This window comes from Notolepis coatsorum, assembly GCF_963971535.1.
Source record: "Notolepis coatsorum genome assembly, chromosome: 9".
Classification (NCBI taxonomy): domain Eukaryota; kingdom Metazoa; phylum Chordata; class Actinopteri; order Aulopiformes; family Paralepididae; genus Notolepis; species Notolepis coatsorum.
Window position 1 is genome coordinate 94,496,650 of NC_140173.1, and position 13,038 is coordinate 94,509,687.

The 13,038-nt window shown below is 49.0% G+C and overlaps 1 protein-coding gene across 1 annotated transcript in view; it reads left to right on the forward strand.

Moving 5' to 3' along the window:
* Window positions 1-13,038, forward strand: part of chrna1 (cholinergic receptor, nicotinic, alpha 1 (muscle)) — a gene marked incomplete at both ends in the record, with an annotated part of 58,945 nt that overhangs the window by 19,202 nt on the left and 26,705 nt on the right. The window contains 4 exons of the mRNA XM_084321936.1: window positions 2,291-2,400; window positions 3,125-3,320; window positions 3,678-3,915; window positions 12,200-12,423. Coding sequence (XP_084178062.1) covers window positions 2,291-2,400; window positions 3,125-3,320; window positions 3,678-3,915; window positions 12,200-12,423 — 768 coding nt within the window. The remainder of the gene's footprint in view (window positions 1-2,290; window positions 2,401-3,124; window positions 3,321-3,677; window positions 3,916-12,199; window positions 12,424-13,038) is intronic.

Sequence of the window (13,038 nt, forward strand, 5' to 3'; positions counted from 1 at the left end):
CACTAAAGATAAGACATAGCAATTTAGGGTCGACTTCAAGAACACATTTGCTCAACGGTGGACTAGTGATCCAGGCAACACTGTGTGGCTTTAAAGGTTCTAACATTATAATCGGTAAGAGAACCCATGAGGAAAGCAGCACCACTAAATCATCTTAAAGTAAGTAAGCAATGGGCACAATGTGGATATATCAAAAAGCAGGGTAGCCGGACCGCGTGAATATTAAAGGCAACCAACTTGTGTTCAGCTTTTCGTTCAGCGTTTCTCTGATTGGCCACACGGCCACGTGACCGCCCTAGCACACGCCCTTATCCGCGCTGTGTGTTGTCAGTAACAGAGAGGGACGCGGCAGACGCGGCAGAGAGTGACCGCGGCCGCGCATGCGCATGAGGCTCCCCCAGGTGCTCTTGAGAGGTGCTCGAGAGGTGCTTGTTGGTTAATGCCTCGTTGTGTTTGCGTTGTTGGTTAATGCCCATTGTTGTTGGTTAATGCCATATCGCTATCGCCGCATCACTTAACGCCATAACTAACTGCCTAACTAACTAACTAACTAACTAACTAACTAACTAACTAACTAACTAACTAACTAACTAACTAACTAACTAACTAACTAACTAACTATTTCGCGATGGACCCTACCGCCAACGTGCAAGCTTTTGTGCCAGCACAGAGCAATTCGCATATTTCATTGATTAACGCCATTACGTGCTGTGCTGTAGGCGCAAGCAGAGGTACAGTAAGGTACAGTAGGTGTAGGTTACATGTTTCATTGATTAATGCCATTACCTGCTGTGCTGTAGGCGCAAGCAGAGGTACAGTAAGATACAGTAGGTGTAGGTTACATGTTTCATTGATTAACGCCATTACCTGCTGTGCTGTAGGCGCAAGCAGAGGTACAGTAAGGTACATAATTGTAAGTAGGTGAATTCTACACATCTGACAACGCCATCTGACAATATCATAATGATGTGTTTTCTATATTATATCCACAATCATTCATCTAAAAAATTGTATGGGTGTAAATACATGTTAAGATATTCAAAATCGTCACAGCAGTATAGTTTGTTTATACTTCAGAAGTGATGTACAGTGACGCGTGAATCTGGTATTTTGCGCCATCTGACAATATCATAATGATGTGTTTTTTTTTTTTTTTTTTTATCTTTTTCCCCCTCCATTTTCCTCCGATTTTTCTCCCATCCCAATGTTAGTCGTATGCCAATTCCCAGTCCCTTCCTGGTCGCTGCGCACTTACCCCCCACAGTCAGATCATCTGGGAGAGTGGAGGCTACCACGTGCTTCCTCCGACACACGTCCAGCCAATCACCGCTTCTTTTCACCTGGCAGCGCGGATTCTCATCGAGAGGGCGTAGCGTGTGGGAGGACCACACTATCCCCCTCAAGTCCTATCCGCGCTTAGCAGGCGCCCCGACCGAACTGTAGGAGTCGCTGTTTACAACGACCCGGACCCACCCCGCCAGCTTCTCCCACCCTCTAATACAGCCAATTGTATTAGTGCAGACGGCCAGCCAAGCTGGTGACAACCCCGGAGCTGTGAGCTGGATTCGAACAGGCGAATCCAGCTCACAGCTCCGGGGTTGGTGACGAACGCAATCTCCGCTCGGCCACCTAACCGCCCCATAATGATGTGTTTTCTATATTATATCCACAATCATTCATCTAAAAAATTGTATGGGCGTAAATACATGTTAAGATATTCAAAATCGTCACAGCAGTATAGTTTGTTTATACTTCAGAAGTGATGTACAGTGACGAGTGAATCTGCCTCAACATTATGCTCCGCACATTTCATAATCAGTCAGCAGCCTGCGTCCTCCACTGCTGCCGCTTGCTCCTTGGATTTCATTTGGGATGTGGGACGGCTGCCGCTTGCCTGCCGCATGGGGGCGGGGGGTCGCGGCCAATCAGAGAAAAGCTGAACACAAGTTGGTTGCCTTTAATATTCACGGAGCCATATCACTGAAGAAGGACATTGTCCGAAACATGTCTGCTATCCTTTCAGGCTGCCATTAAAAACATTGAAACTGAGAGTGCTGGTCCGGCTACCCTGCTTTTTGATATACTGAACTTTATGGGATTGCAGCACCCAGTGTGAGAACGTTGGGGCTGGTTTCCCAACGGTAGACTCGGTAGACCACCCGCATTTCATTGTATACCTGTATGCCGTGACAATTAAAACTCTTGACTTGACTTGACTTGTGAGCGCGGTCTAACTTGACTATACACAATGTGGATATGAAATACTATTATTGTTATGATTATCTCTTAGCAATGGGTAGACGTGAATCTGAAGTGGAATCCAGACGAATACGGAGGAATAAAGAAGATCAGAATTCCTTCTACCGACATCTGGAGACCTGACCTGGTCTTATATAACAAGTAATACACACACATGCACACGCGCACATGCACATGCACACACACACACACAGGCACAGGCACACACACTCATATTCAGGCAGACACAGACACAAATGCATTCATACACATACTACACATTAATGTAGATGCTACTCTGAGCTACGTTCAGTTTAACTAAGTTTTAGTTGTGACCTTTTCAGTTTGACATTTTGTTATAGTGCCACCATCTGGCCAATATGAGTAGTGAGTGAAAATAGGAGACCACCTGCTACAGCGTATAGGAGACCATCTGCTACAGCTGATAGGAGACCACCTGCTACAGCTGATAGGAGACCAGGTGATAGCTCTGACACGTTCAGTTCCTGCACGGTCAAAATACTGACTCAGTCAGTCAACCAGTCAGTCGCTTAGAGGACTCTACAGTATATCTTTATGTCTCAGTCAGTCAGCTAGTCTGTTAGAGGACTCTACAGTATTGTCTCAGTCAGTCAGCTAGTCAGTCAGTCAGAGGACTCTACAGTCTTTATGTCTCAGTGCAGCCCCTCCTCTCTAGTGCTTGTTGAATTAAAGTGTTATGGAAACAGACTGGGATGAGGACTTTTACATCCCTCCATTGTTCACTGCTCTCCTCTCCCCCTGTTCACACCTCCTCTCCTCCCTCCCCCTCCTCACACCTCCTCTCACACCTCCTCTCCTCCCCCTCCTCTCCTCCTTGCTCCTCCTCACCTCTCCTCCTCTCCAGTGCCGACGGTGACTTTGCCATCATCCATGAGACCAAAGTGTTACTGGATTACACTGGGCTGATAATCTGGACGCCGCCGGCCATCTTCAAGAGTTACTGTGAGATCATCGTCCTGCACTTCCCCTTCGACCTGCAGAACTGTAGCATGAAGCTGGGCACCTGGACATACGACGGCCTGCTGGTGGTCATCAACCCTGTGAGTGTGCAGCATGCAGGCCAGGCAGGGCTGCTTTATGATGGAACACTGCCCCCTGGTGGTGGAGATTAAAACTGTGTACTACACAACATGCAGGCCAGACAGGGCTGCTTTATGGTGAAACACTGCCCCCTTGGTGGCGGAGATTAAAACTGTGCACTACACAGTTCCACTCTTGAAATTATTTTAATTATGTTTTCAATAACAAACAATATATTAAAATAATAATAATAATTAACAGTGGAGTGGAGAGTGGGTGCTGAAGGACTATTATAACTCTCTCTCTCTCTTTCTCTCTCTCTCTCTCTCTCTCTCTCTATCTCTCTCTCTCTCTCTCTCTCTCTCTCTCTCTCTCAGGACAGTGACCGTCCAGACCTCAGTCATTTCATGGAGAGTGGAGAGTGGGTGCTGAAGGACTACCGTAACTGGAAGCACTGGGTCTACTACACCTGCTGCCCCGACACGCCCTACCTGGACATCACCTACCACTTCCTGATGCTGCGCCTGCCGCTCTACTTCGTCGTCAACGTCATCATCCCCTGCATGCTGTTCTCCTTCCTGACCGGCTTGGTGTTCTACCTGCCCACAGACTCTGGTGAGAGGGGTGTATACAGGTCCATCTGAAAACACTCTGTTAGGAGGCCAGTCGGAGGGCTAGATGATCAGTACCCCTAGACCCACAAAAGAATGAGGTCACACTACACAACCATGTGCAAAACGGAGGGGTAGGGCCAAGTAGTAGGGCCAAGGGGTAGGACCAGGTGGAGGAATTGGGATTGGCCTTAAATGTCCTTTATGGGATCTACACAGTACATTTTGCAGAGTACATTTTACTCAAACTGAGTACATTTTAGACAGGTCGGGTGGCGTAGCGGAGATTGCGCTCATCACCAATGCAAGAGGCTGCAGTCTCGACTCCCGGAGTCAGCATTGCCCTGCGGCTTGGGCCGGTCGTCATCATAACTCGTTTGGCTGAGTTAGCGGGAGGGAAGTCGTGGGTGGGAATCTGGCGTTGTGGACAGCGACGCCCACAGGTCAGGTCTGGGCGCCTGCTCAGCGAAAGGCAGGAAATGGTGAAGGCAGCGTGACCTCCCACGCGTTACGCTTCAATAATAATAATAATAATAGATCAAATTTATATAGCGCCTTTCATAGAACCCAAGGTCGCTTCACAATCAGGACAAACAAAAATAGAGCAAGGAAAATAGGGGGGGGGGGGGGAAGGGGGGATGAGGGAAGGTAAGGGATAATGGACCTAATCTAATCTAAACTAACTGATGGGGAAAAGCCTTGGTGAAGAGGTGTGTTTTTAGAGCGGATTTGAAGGTGTCCAGGGTTGGGGCGTTGCGGATTTCGGGGGGGAGTAAGTTCCAGAGGGTAGGGGACGCCACGCTGAAGGCTCTGTCCCCAAAAGTCCGTAACCTGGTGCGAGGGATGGAGAGGAGACCTAGATCAGAGGATCGTAGGTTCCGGGATGGAGTGTACTGGTGGAGGAGATCAGACAGGTATCGGGGGCAAGGGCATGGAGGGATTTGTAGGTGAGGAGCAGGAGTTTGAAGGTGATGCGGAACTTGACAGGAAGCCAGTGGAGGTGGATGAGGGCGGGGTTGATGTGCTGCCAGGGCTTGGTGTGAGTGAGAACCCTGGCAGCTGAGTTCTGAACATACTGGAGCCTGTCCAGGGCTTTGCTAGGTACCCCGAACAGGACTCCATTACAGTAGTCCAACCGGGAGGTGATGAATGAGTGGATCAGGGTCTCAGCCACAGAGTCTGAGAGTGAGGGTCGGAGACGGAAGATGTTTTTGAGGTGGTAGAAGGCAGACTTGGTGACGGATTTGATGTGGGAGTGAAATGAAAGTGTGGAGTCAAGGGTGACGCCCAGGTTACGGACTTCGAGAGACGGGGAGATGGAACAGCCGTCAATGTGGAGGAGGAGATCTCCAACCTTCCCGAGCAGTGCCTTGGGGGCCACAACCATGAGCTCTGTCTTTTTGCTGTTGAGTTTCAGTCATTTGGTTGACATCCAGGTTTTTATGGCGTGGAGGCAGTTGACTACAGATTGTGGGGGGAGCTGGGAGGATGGTGAGGTGCTGATATAGAGCTGAGTATCATCAGCATAACAATGAAAGTTGAGTCCGTAGTGACGTATAATCTGACCGAGGGGGAGCATGTAAATGGTGAATAGTAAGGGACCCAGCACGGAGCCCTGGGGGACACCGTGGTTGACTGGGGCCGGGGGGGAGGATGAGCCGCTGACGCTGACAAACTGAGATCTATTTGTGAGATATGAATGAAACCATGACAGAGCTGTACCGGTGATGCCTAGGTTGTCGGAGAGGCATTTGAGGAGGACTGAGTGGGATATTGTGTCGAACGCCGCGGAGAGGTCGAGAAGGATGAGGAGGCTGATGTGTCCGGAGTCTGCAGCAAGGAGGAGGTCATTAGTGATCTTGATGAGGGCGGTCTCTGTGCTGTGATGTGCTCGGTAGGCTGACTGAAGGGGTTCGTAGAGCTCATGGTTGGACAGATGTTGATGAAGCTGGGCGGCGACTGCCCTTTCTAAGGTTTTACTTAGGAAAGGAAGGTTGGAGATCGGCCGGTAGTTGTCCAGCACCTCAGGGTCCAAACCAGGCTTCTTTAGGATGGGAGTGATGGAGGCAGTTTTGAAACAGGAGGGAACTATTCCAGATGACAGAGAGGAGTTGATGATGTCCGTTATGATGGGGCAGAGGGTAGGAAGGCAGGCCTTGACCAGCACCATAGGCATGGGGTCGAGGGAGCAGGTGGAAGCTTTGGCTCTGGTAACCAGCTTCATGACCAGCGGAACATCCACTGGAGGAGAAGGAGGAGAGAGAGCACTGGGGGTGGAGGGATGTAGCTGGGAGCATGTAGTCCGGCATCAGCGGTGAGTGAGGAGGGGAGGGGGCGGGCACCGTGAGTTGTTGGTGGATGGAAGTCACTTTAGCCTGGAAAAAGTCAAGGAACTTAGAGCAGAGGTCAGGAGCATCAGCAGTGTGGGAGGCAGTGAGAGGGTGGAGGAGACAATTTATAGTTGAGAAAAGCGATCTGGGGTGATTTTGCTGTGAGGTGATGAGGGTGGAGTAGTACGCGGTCCTGGTCTTGGAGAGAGCCTCTCTGTAGGACCTCACGTGGTCGACGAAGGCCAGACGGTGGACGGTGAGGCCAGATCGCTTGGAGAGTCGCTCCAGTCGTCGACCAGCTCTTTTCATTAGGGGTGCACCGATGTATCGGTCGGGTATCGGTATCGGCCGATAAGTGCCTTGTTGACTGCAATAGGCCTATCGGCCGATAAGCTCGAATGTGCCGATGGCAGTAGCCGATAAATATCCATCAATTTGTGTCGCGTCAAAAGGCAAAAAAAAGTTCAGTCGCGTCGCGACCTGCACAACGCTGCCCCCGGCCCACACACACACAAGCTACTGCATCAAAGTTACTACTTATGATTAACAAATGCATTCGTTTTGTGGCATTAACGTTATATAGTTAGTGTTACACGTTCAATAACATCAGCATATTATTTACCCGAACGTAGCAAGCATTCATACTAGCTCAGTTCCTTCCATTGCTCATAGAGCCCTGAGTTTTACCCATTCTGCAATCTGTTAATAAAGTTTTTAATCAGACACATGTATAGAAAGGCTTTGTTTTATTATAACATTCGTTGCAGTAAAATCATTATGCCTCATTTAGTCATCCTGCGGAGCTAAAAGCTAAACGTCGGCCGCGCTTTGTTGTTGTAGTAGAAAACCTCTCGTCAAAATCAATGGCGGACAAAAGCGGAAGTAAAAAATGTATACGCGCTTGCCGATTGGTGGTAACAGCAGAGGCGGGTGCAAGCGTTGTGTGACGTAATTGGCAGAATCGACTGTCAATCAAAATTTCATTGGTTGAGAGCTCTGGTTGAGACAATAGTATCCAGCTGCAGCCCGGTAGACCATACTGGGAGAACTAGTATCTAGCTGCAGCCCGGCAGACCATACTGGGAGAGAGATAGTGCTATTTCTTGATGTTTCCTTTTTTTAAGTAAGTAAAGAGGCCTATGTTCATATCGGTGAGCACAATTTGTAACACAAATATACAGTAGTTTCATAAAGAAATTACAAAAAAATTACAAAAAAAAGAATATTACAAAAAATATATATATATTTAAAAAAAAGATTTTGCCACAAATATCGGTATCGGTATCGGCCGATTGTGTTAGTTGAACAATCGGTATCGGTGGCAAATTTTCATATCGGTGCATCCCTACTTTTCATTGAGCGGAGGTCAGAGGTAAACCATGGGGCAGGGCGAGGAAAGGACACATTCCGGCTTCTGAGGGGCGCCAGAGAGTCCAGGTTGAGGCAGAGGGCGGCATTGTAACAGGCCGCTAAGGTGTCCGGGGAGGTATCGGAGGTAACCGGGGCCATGTGGGTAGTGATGAGGTCAGATAGGGCTGATGCACACACTGACTTGGTGTCCCTGAATGTGAGGGTGCGCGTTGGGCGCTGCCTGGGCAGGGGGATAGGGACTAGTGTTGTCACGATACTGGAATTTCGACTTCGATACGATACCTTGAAAAGTATCGATACTTCGATACCATTTCGATACCAAAAAAAAATATATATATATATATATATATTTTTTTTTTTAAACAAATTTTGCTTTTGTTGCTGGTTGATTCTCCTCAGCTTCTCTCTGGTACTATAAGAGAAGATAAATATAACACTTTTAAAACCCTTTGTTTATCTTTAGATCAGAGAGAGAGAGAGAGAGAGAGAGAGAGAGAGAGAGAGAGAGAGAGAGAGAGAGAGAGAGAGAGAGAGAGAGAGAAAAAGAGAGTGGCTGCTGGAGATTTGAGGTCTACTGAGCACACCTTTCTAGTTATGACCCGAAAACAAGGGTACTTGAGAGAGAGAGAGAGAGGGAGATTTCTCCGGAGCTATGCTCGGAGCATTTATTAACGTTGCATTTTCAACAACATTGCTGCTAATTGGACACTTCATGGAGGCGGGGTAACGTTGTGTCGAGTTCATGCGTGTACTAGTGTAGGATGGGCTCCGCTCGACCTAACGTTGGAAACGGGGTAGTTGTGTCGAGTTCATGCGTGTACTGGTGTAGTGTGGGTGGGCTCGGCTTGACGTTACTCCGTTTCCATGAAGTAATTATAAATGTGGCCAGCTAGCTAGCATAAGCTAACGGAGGAACGACAGCTAATGTTAGCTAATAATAGCTTTGTTTATAAACTGAACACTCCCGGCTGTGAGGGGGAGGAGGCTGCAGCAGCAGCTTGTGTCTGTTGCCGGTCTCTGAGGAGGAGGAGGAGGCGGAAGGGCAAGCGTGCTCTGGCAGCGCGTCTGTCTGTCAACAACTTGCGGGAGCAAGCCAGCTGGTATCGGTACTGCAGAAAGTATTGGTATTTCGGGAAATGAGTATCGAAACCTTTTTAAATATTCAGTATCGATATGTATCGATACTTCGATATTTTTTACAACACTAATAGGGACAGTGAAAAGAATGGCATGGTGGTCAGATACCGCAAGGTCTAGAGGGGGGGGGGGGTTACCGGTGGAGCAGACCAGATCCAGAGTGTGACCTTTGGAGTGGGTGGGGCCCTGGACATGCTGCGTGATGCTGAGGCAGTCCAGAAGCGACAGGACCAATGAGAGTCCTCGCTGCCAGGTGAAAAGAGAGCCGCTGGCTGTCTCCACATGTGTCAGAGGAAGCATGTGGTGGACTTCAGGGTTCCGTTGTACCGACCAGTAGGGGGAACATGCGCACAACAACCAGGTAGGGGAGGGGGGGAATTGGCATAACAACTCAATTGGGATGGGGAGAAAAAAATAGAAAATCAGGCGGAGAAAAAGATTTAAAAAAAAATACATTTTACTCTGCGAGATTTACTGTGTAGACAATACAGACTACATTTACATTTACATTTACATTTAGTCATTTAGCTGACGCTTTTATCCAAAGCGACTTACAAGTTCTGTACGACAAGTCAGCAGGAAGGGCACAACTCTATCAGCTGAGTAACAATGTTCATCAAAGTGTTGAGTGCTACAGTATAGGTTAGTTTATTAGGACAAGTGCATTAAGGTTAGTTAGGTTAGTTAGGGTTAGTTAGGGTTAGGGTTAGATCTTTTTTTCTTTTTTCTTTTTAATTCAGATAATGGTTGAAGAAGTGCGTCTTTAGTCGACGGCGAAAGATTGGACGGGTTTCGGCTGTCCTAACTGGGGTGGGTAGTTCATTCCACCATTGTGGGGCAAGGACTGAGAATAGGCGAATTCTCTTTGATGACCCTCCCGGAGCTCGGATAGGAGTAGTTCTGAGGTGGCCAGAAGATGCAGAGCATAGGGGTCTTGAGGGTGTGTAGTTAGAGACCATTGACCGGAGGTAGGCGGGAGCGGTTCCCTTTGCTGCACGGTATGCTAGGTCGAGAGCCTTGAAGCGGATTCGTGCAGCAATGGGGAGCCAGTGCAGGTCCCTAAGAAGTGGGGTGACATGGGCCGACTTCGGTAGGTTTGAGATCAGGCAGGCCGCTGCGTTTTGAATGAGTTGAAGAGGCTTAGTGGCAGTGGCCGGGAGGCCAGCGAGCAGTGCGTTGCAGTAGTCGAGGCGGGAGATGACTGTTGATTGGACGAGGAGTTGGGTGGCTTCTTTTGTCAGGAAGGGGCGGATCTTTCTGACGTTGCTCAGGAGGAATCTGCAGGTTCTGGTTGTCGCTGCGATGTGAGCAGAGAAGTTCAACTGGTCATCGAGGACAACACCAAGGTTCTTGGTAGTCGGGGACGCTGTCACAGCTGCATTCTCGACTGTGATAGAAAGTTCGGTCAGGGGGGAGGATTTGGCCGGCAGGTGGAGCAATTCTGTTTTGCTTAGGTTCAGTTTGAGGTGGTTGGTCGTCATCCAGGCGGAGATGTCGGACAGACAGGCCGATATCTGCTCAGAGACGTGGATATCTGAGGGAGGGAAGGAGAGGAAGAGTTGAGTATCGGCGGCATAACAATGATAGGAGAAGCCATGAGACGTGATAATGTTACCCAGAGATTTAGTGTAGAGGGAGAAGAGAAGGGGTCCTAGAACCGAGCCCTGGGGGACACCCGTCCGCAGGGGGCGGGTGGCCGACAGGGTCCCTCTCCATGACACTTGGTAGGAGCGGTCATTGAGGTATGATGTCAGCGCAGAGCCAGCCACTCCCATTCCTGCGAGGGCCACGAGGAGGATCTGATGGTTGACTGTATCGAAGGCTGCAGATAGATCTAGGAGAATCAGGACAGAGGAGAGGCCTTTCGCTTTTGCTAAGTGAAGTGCCTCTGTGACCGCAATGAGGGCAGTTTCTGTGGAGTGGCCAGTCCGGAAGCCAGACTGATTACGGTCTAGGAGGTCATTCTGTAAGAGATAAGCAGTAAGTTGGTTGGATACAGCACGTTCAAGTGTTTTAGAAAGGAAGGAGAGAAGAGAGACAGGACGATAGTTGCCTATGACGGTGGGGTTCAGGGTTGGTTTTTTTATGAGCGGCGTGACTCTGGCTTGTTTTAGGGAGGTGGGGACCACCCCCGAGTTGAGTGAGGAGTTGATGGTTGCAGTTAGGAATGGGAGGCTGTCTGGTGCTATGGTCTGGAGGAGTGGGGAGGGTAGCTGGTCCAGCTGGCATGTAGTCGGAAGGTTCGACGTTACCAGTGTCAGGGTCTCTGCATCTGTAATGGTAGAGAAAGATGACAGAGTGAAGGATGAGGTTCTCGATTCAGCATTTGGAATGGGTGGGGGTTGGGAGAAGGAGCTGCGGGTGTTCTCCACTTTTCCTCAAAGAAGATTGCGAATTCTTCGGCGGAGAAAGATGAGGGAGGGAAGGAGAGGAAGAGTTGAGTATCGTCGGCATAACAATGATAGGAGAAGCCATGAGACGTGATAATGTTACCCAGAGATTTAGTGTAGAGGGAGAAGAGAAGGGGTCCTAGAACCGAGCCCTGGGGGACACCCGTCCGCAGGGGGGCGGGTGGCCGACAGGGTCCCTCTCCATGACACTTGGTAGGAGCGGTCATTGAGGTATGATGTCAGCCATGTCAGCGCAGAGCCAGCCACTCCCATTCCTGCGAGGGCCGCGAGGAGGATCTGATGGTTGACTGTATCGAAGGCTGCAGATAGATCTAGGAGAATCAGGACAGAGGAGAGGCCTTTCGCTTTTGCTAAGTGAAGTGCCTCTGTGACCGCAATGAGGGCAGTTTCTGTGGAGTGGCCAGTCCGGAAGCCAGACTGATTAGGGTCTAGGAGGTCATTCTGTAAGAGATAAGCAGTAAGTTGGTTGGATACAGCACGTTCAAGTGTTTTAGAAAGGAAGGAGAGAAGAGAGACAGGACGATAGTTGCCTATGACGGTGGGGTTCAGGGTTGGTTTTTTTATGAGCGGCGTGACTCTGGCTTGTTTTAGGGAGGTGGGGACCACCCCCGAGTTGAGTGAGGAGTTGATGGTTGCAGTTAGGAATGGGAGGATGTCTGGTGCTATGGTCTGGAGGAGTGGGGAGGGTAGCTGGTCCAGCTGGCATGTAGTTGGAAGGTTCGACGTTACCAGTGTCAGGGTCTCTGCATCTGTAATGGTAGAGAAAGATGACAGAGTGAAGGATGAGGTTCTCGATTCAGCATTTGGAATGGGTGGGGGTTGGGAGAAGGAGCTGCGGATGTTCTCCACTTTTCCTCAAAGAAGATTGCGAAGTCTTCGGCAGAGAAAGATGAGGGAGGAGGGGGTGGGGGGGGAGTGAGGAGGGAGGACATGGTAGCATGCAGTTTGCGAAGATTCTTGGCAGAGGCCTCGATCCTATGGTGAAAGAAAGAAGCTTTGGCATTAGACTAAGAGACATCAACCCCCCCTCTCTCTCCAGGTGAGAAGATGACTCTCTCCATCTCCGTCCTGCTGTCTCTGACCGTGTTCCTGCTGGTCATCGTGGAGCTCATCCCCTCCACCTCCAGCGCCGTGCCCCTCATCGGGAAGTACATGCTCTTCACCATGGTGTTCGTCATCGCCTCCATCATCATCACCGTCATCGTCATCAACACACACCACCGCTCCCCCAGTACACACACCATGCCGGCCTGGGTCAGGAAGGTCAGTCTACCTCTAGCCTAGCTGTGAAGTGGTTTATAACTCTACCTCTAACCTAGCTGTGAAGTGGTTTATAACTCTACCTCTAACTCTAGCTGTGAAATGGTTTATAACTCTAGCTGTGAAATGGTTTATAACTCTACCTCTAACTCTAGTTGTGAAATGGTTTATAACTCTACCTCTAACCTAGCTGTGAAATGGTTTATAATTCTACCTCTAACCTAGCTGTGAAATGGTTTATAACTCTACCTCTAACCTAACTGTGAAATGGTTTATAACTCTACCTCTAACTCTAGCTGTGAAGTGGTTTATAACTCTACCTCTAACCTAGCTGTGAAATGGTTTATAACTACCTCTAACCTAGCTGTGAAGTGGTTTATAACTCTACCTCTAACCTAGCTGTGAAATGGTTTATAACTCTAGCTCTAACCTAGCTGTGAAATGGTTTAGAGCTCTACCTCTAACCTAGTTGTGAAATGGTTTATAACTCTACCTCTAACTCTAGCTGTGAAATGGTTTATAACTCTACCTCTAACCTAGCTGTGAAATGGTTTATAACTCTACCTCTAACCTAGCTGTGAAATGGTTTATAACTCTACCTCTAACCTAGCTGTGAAG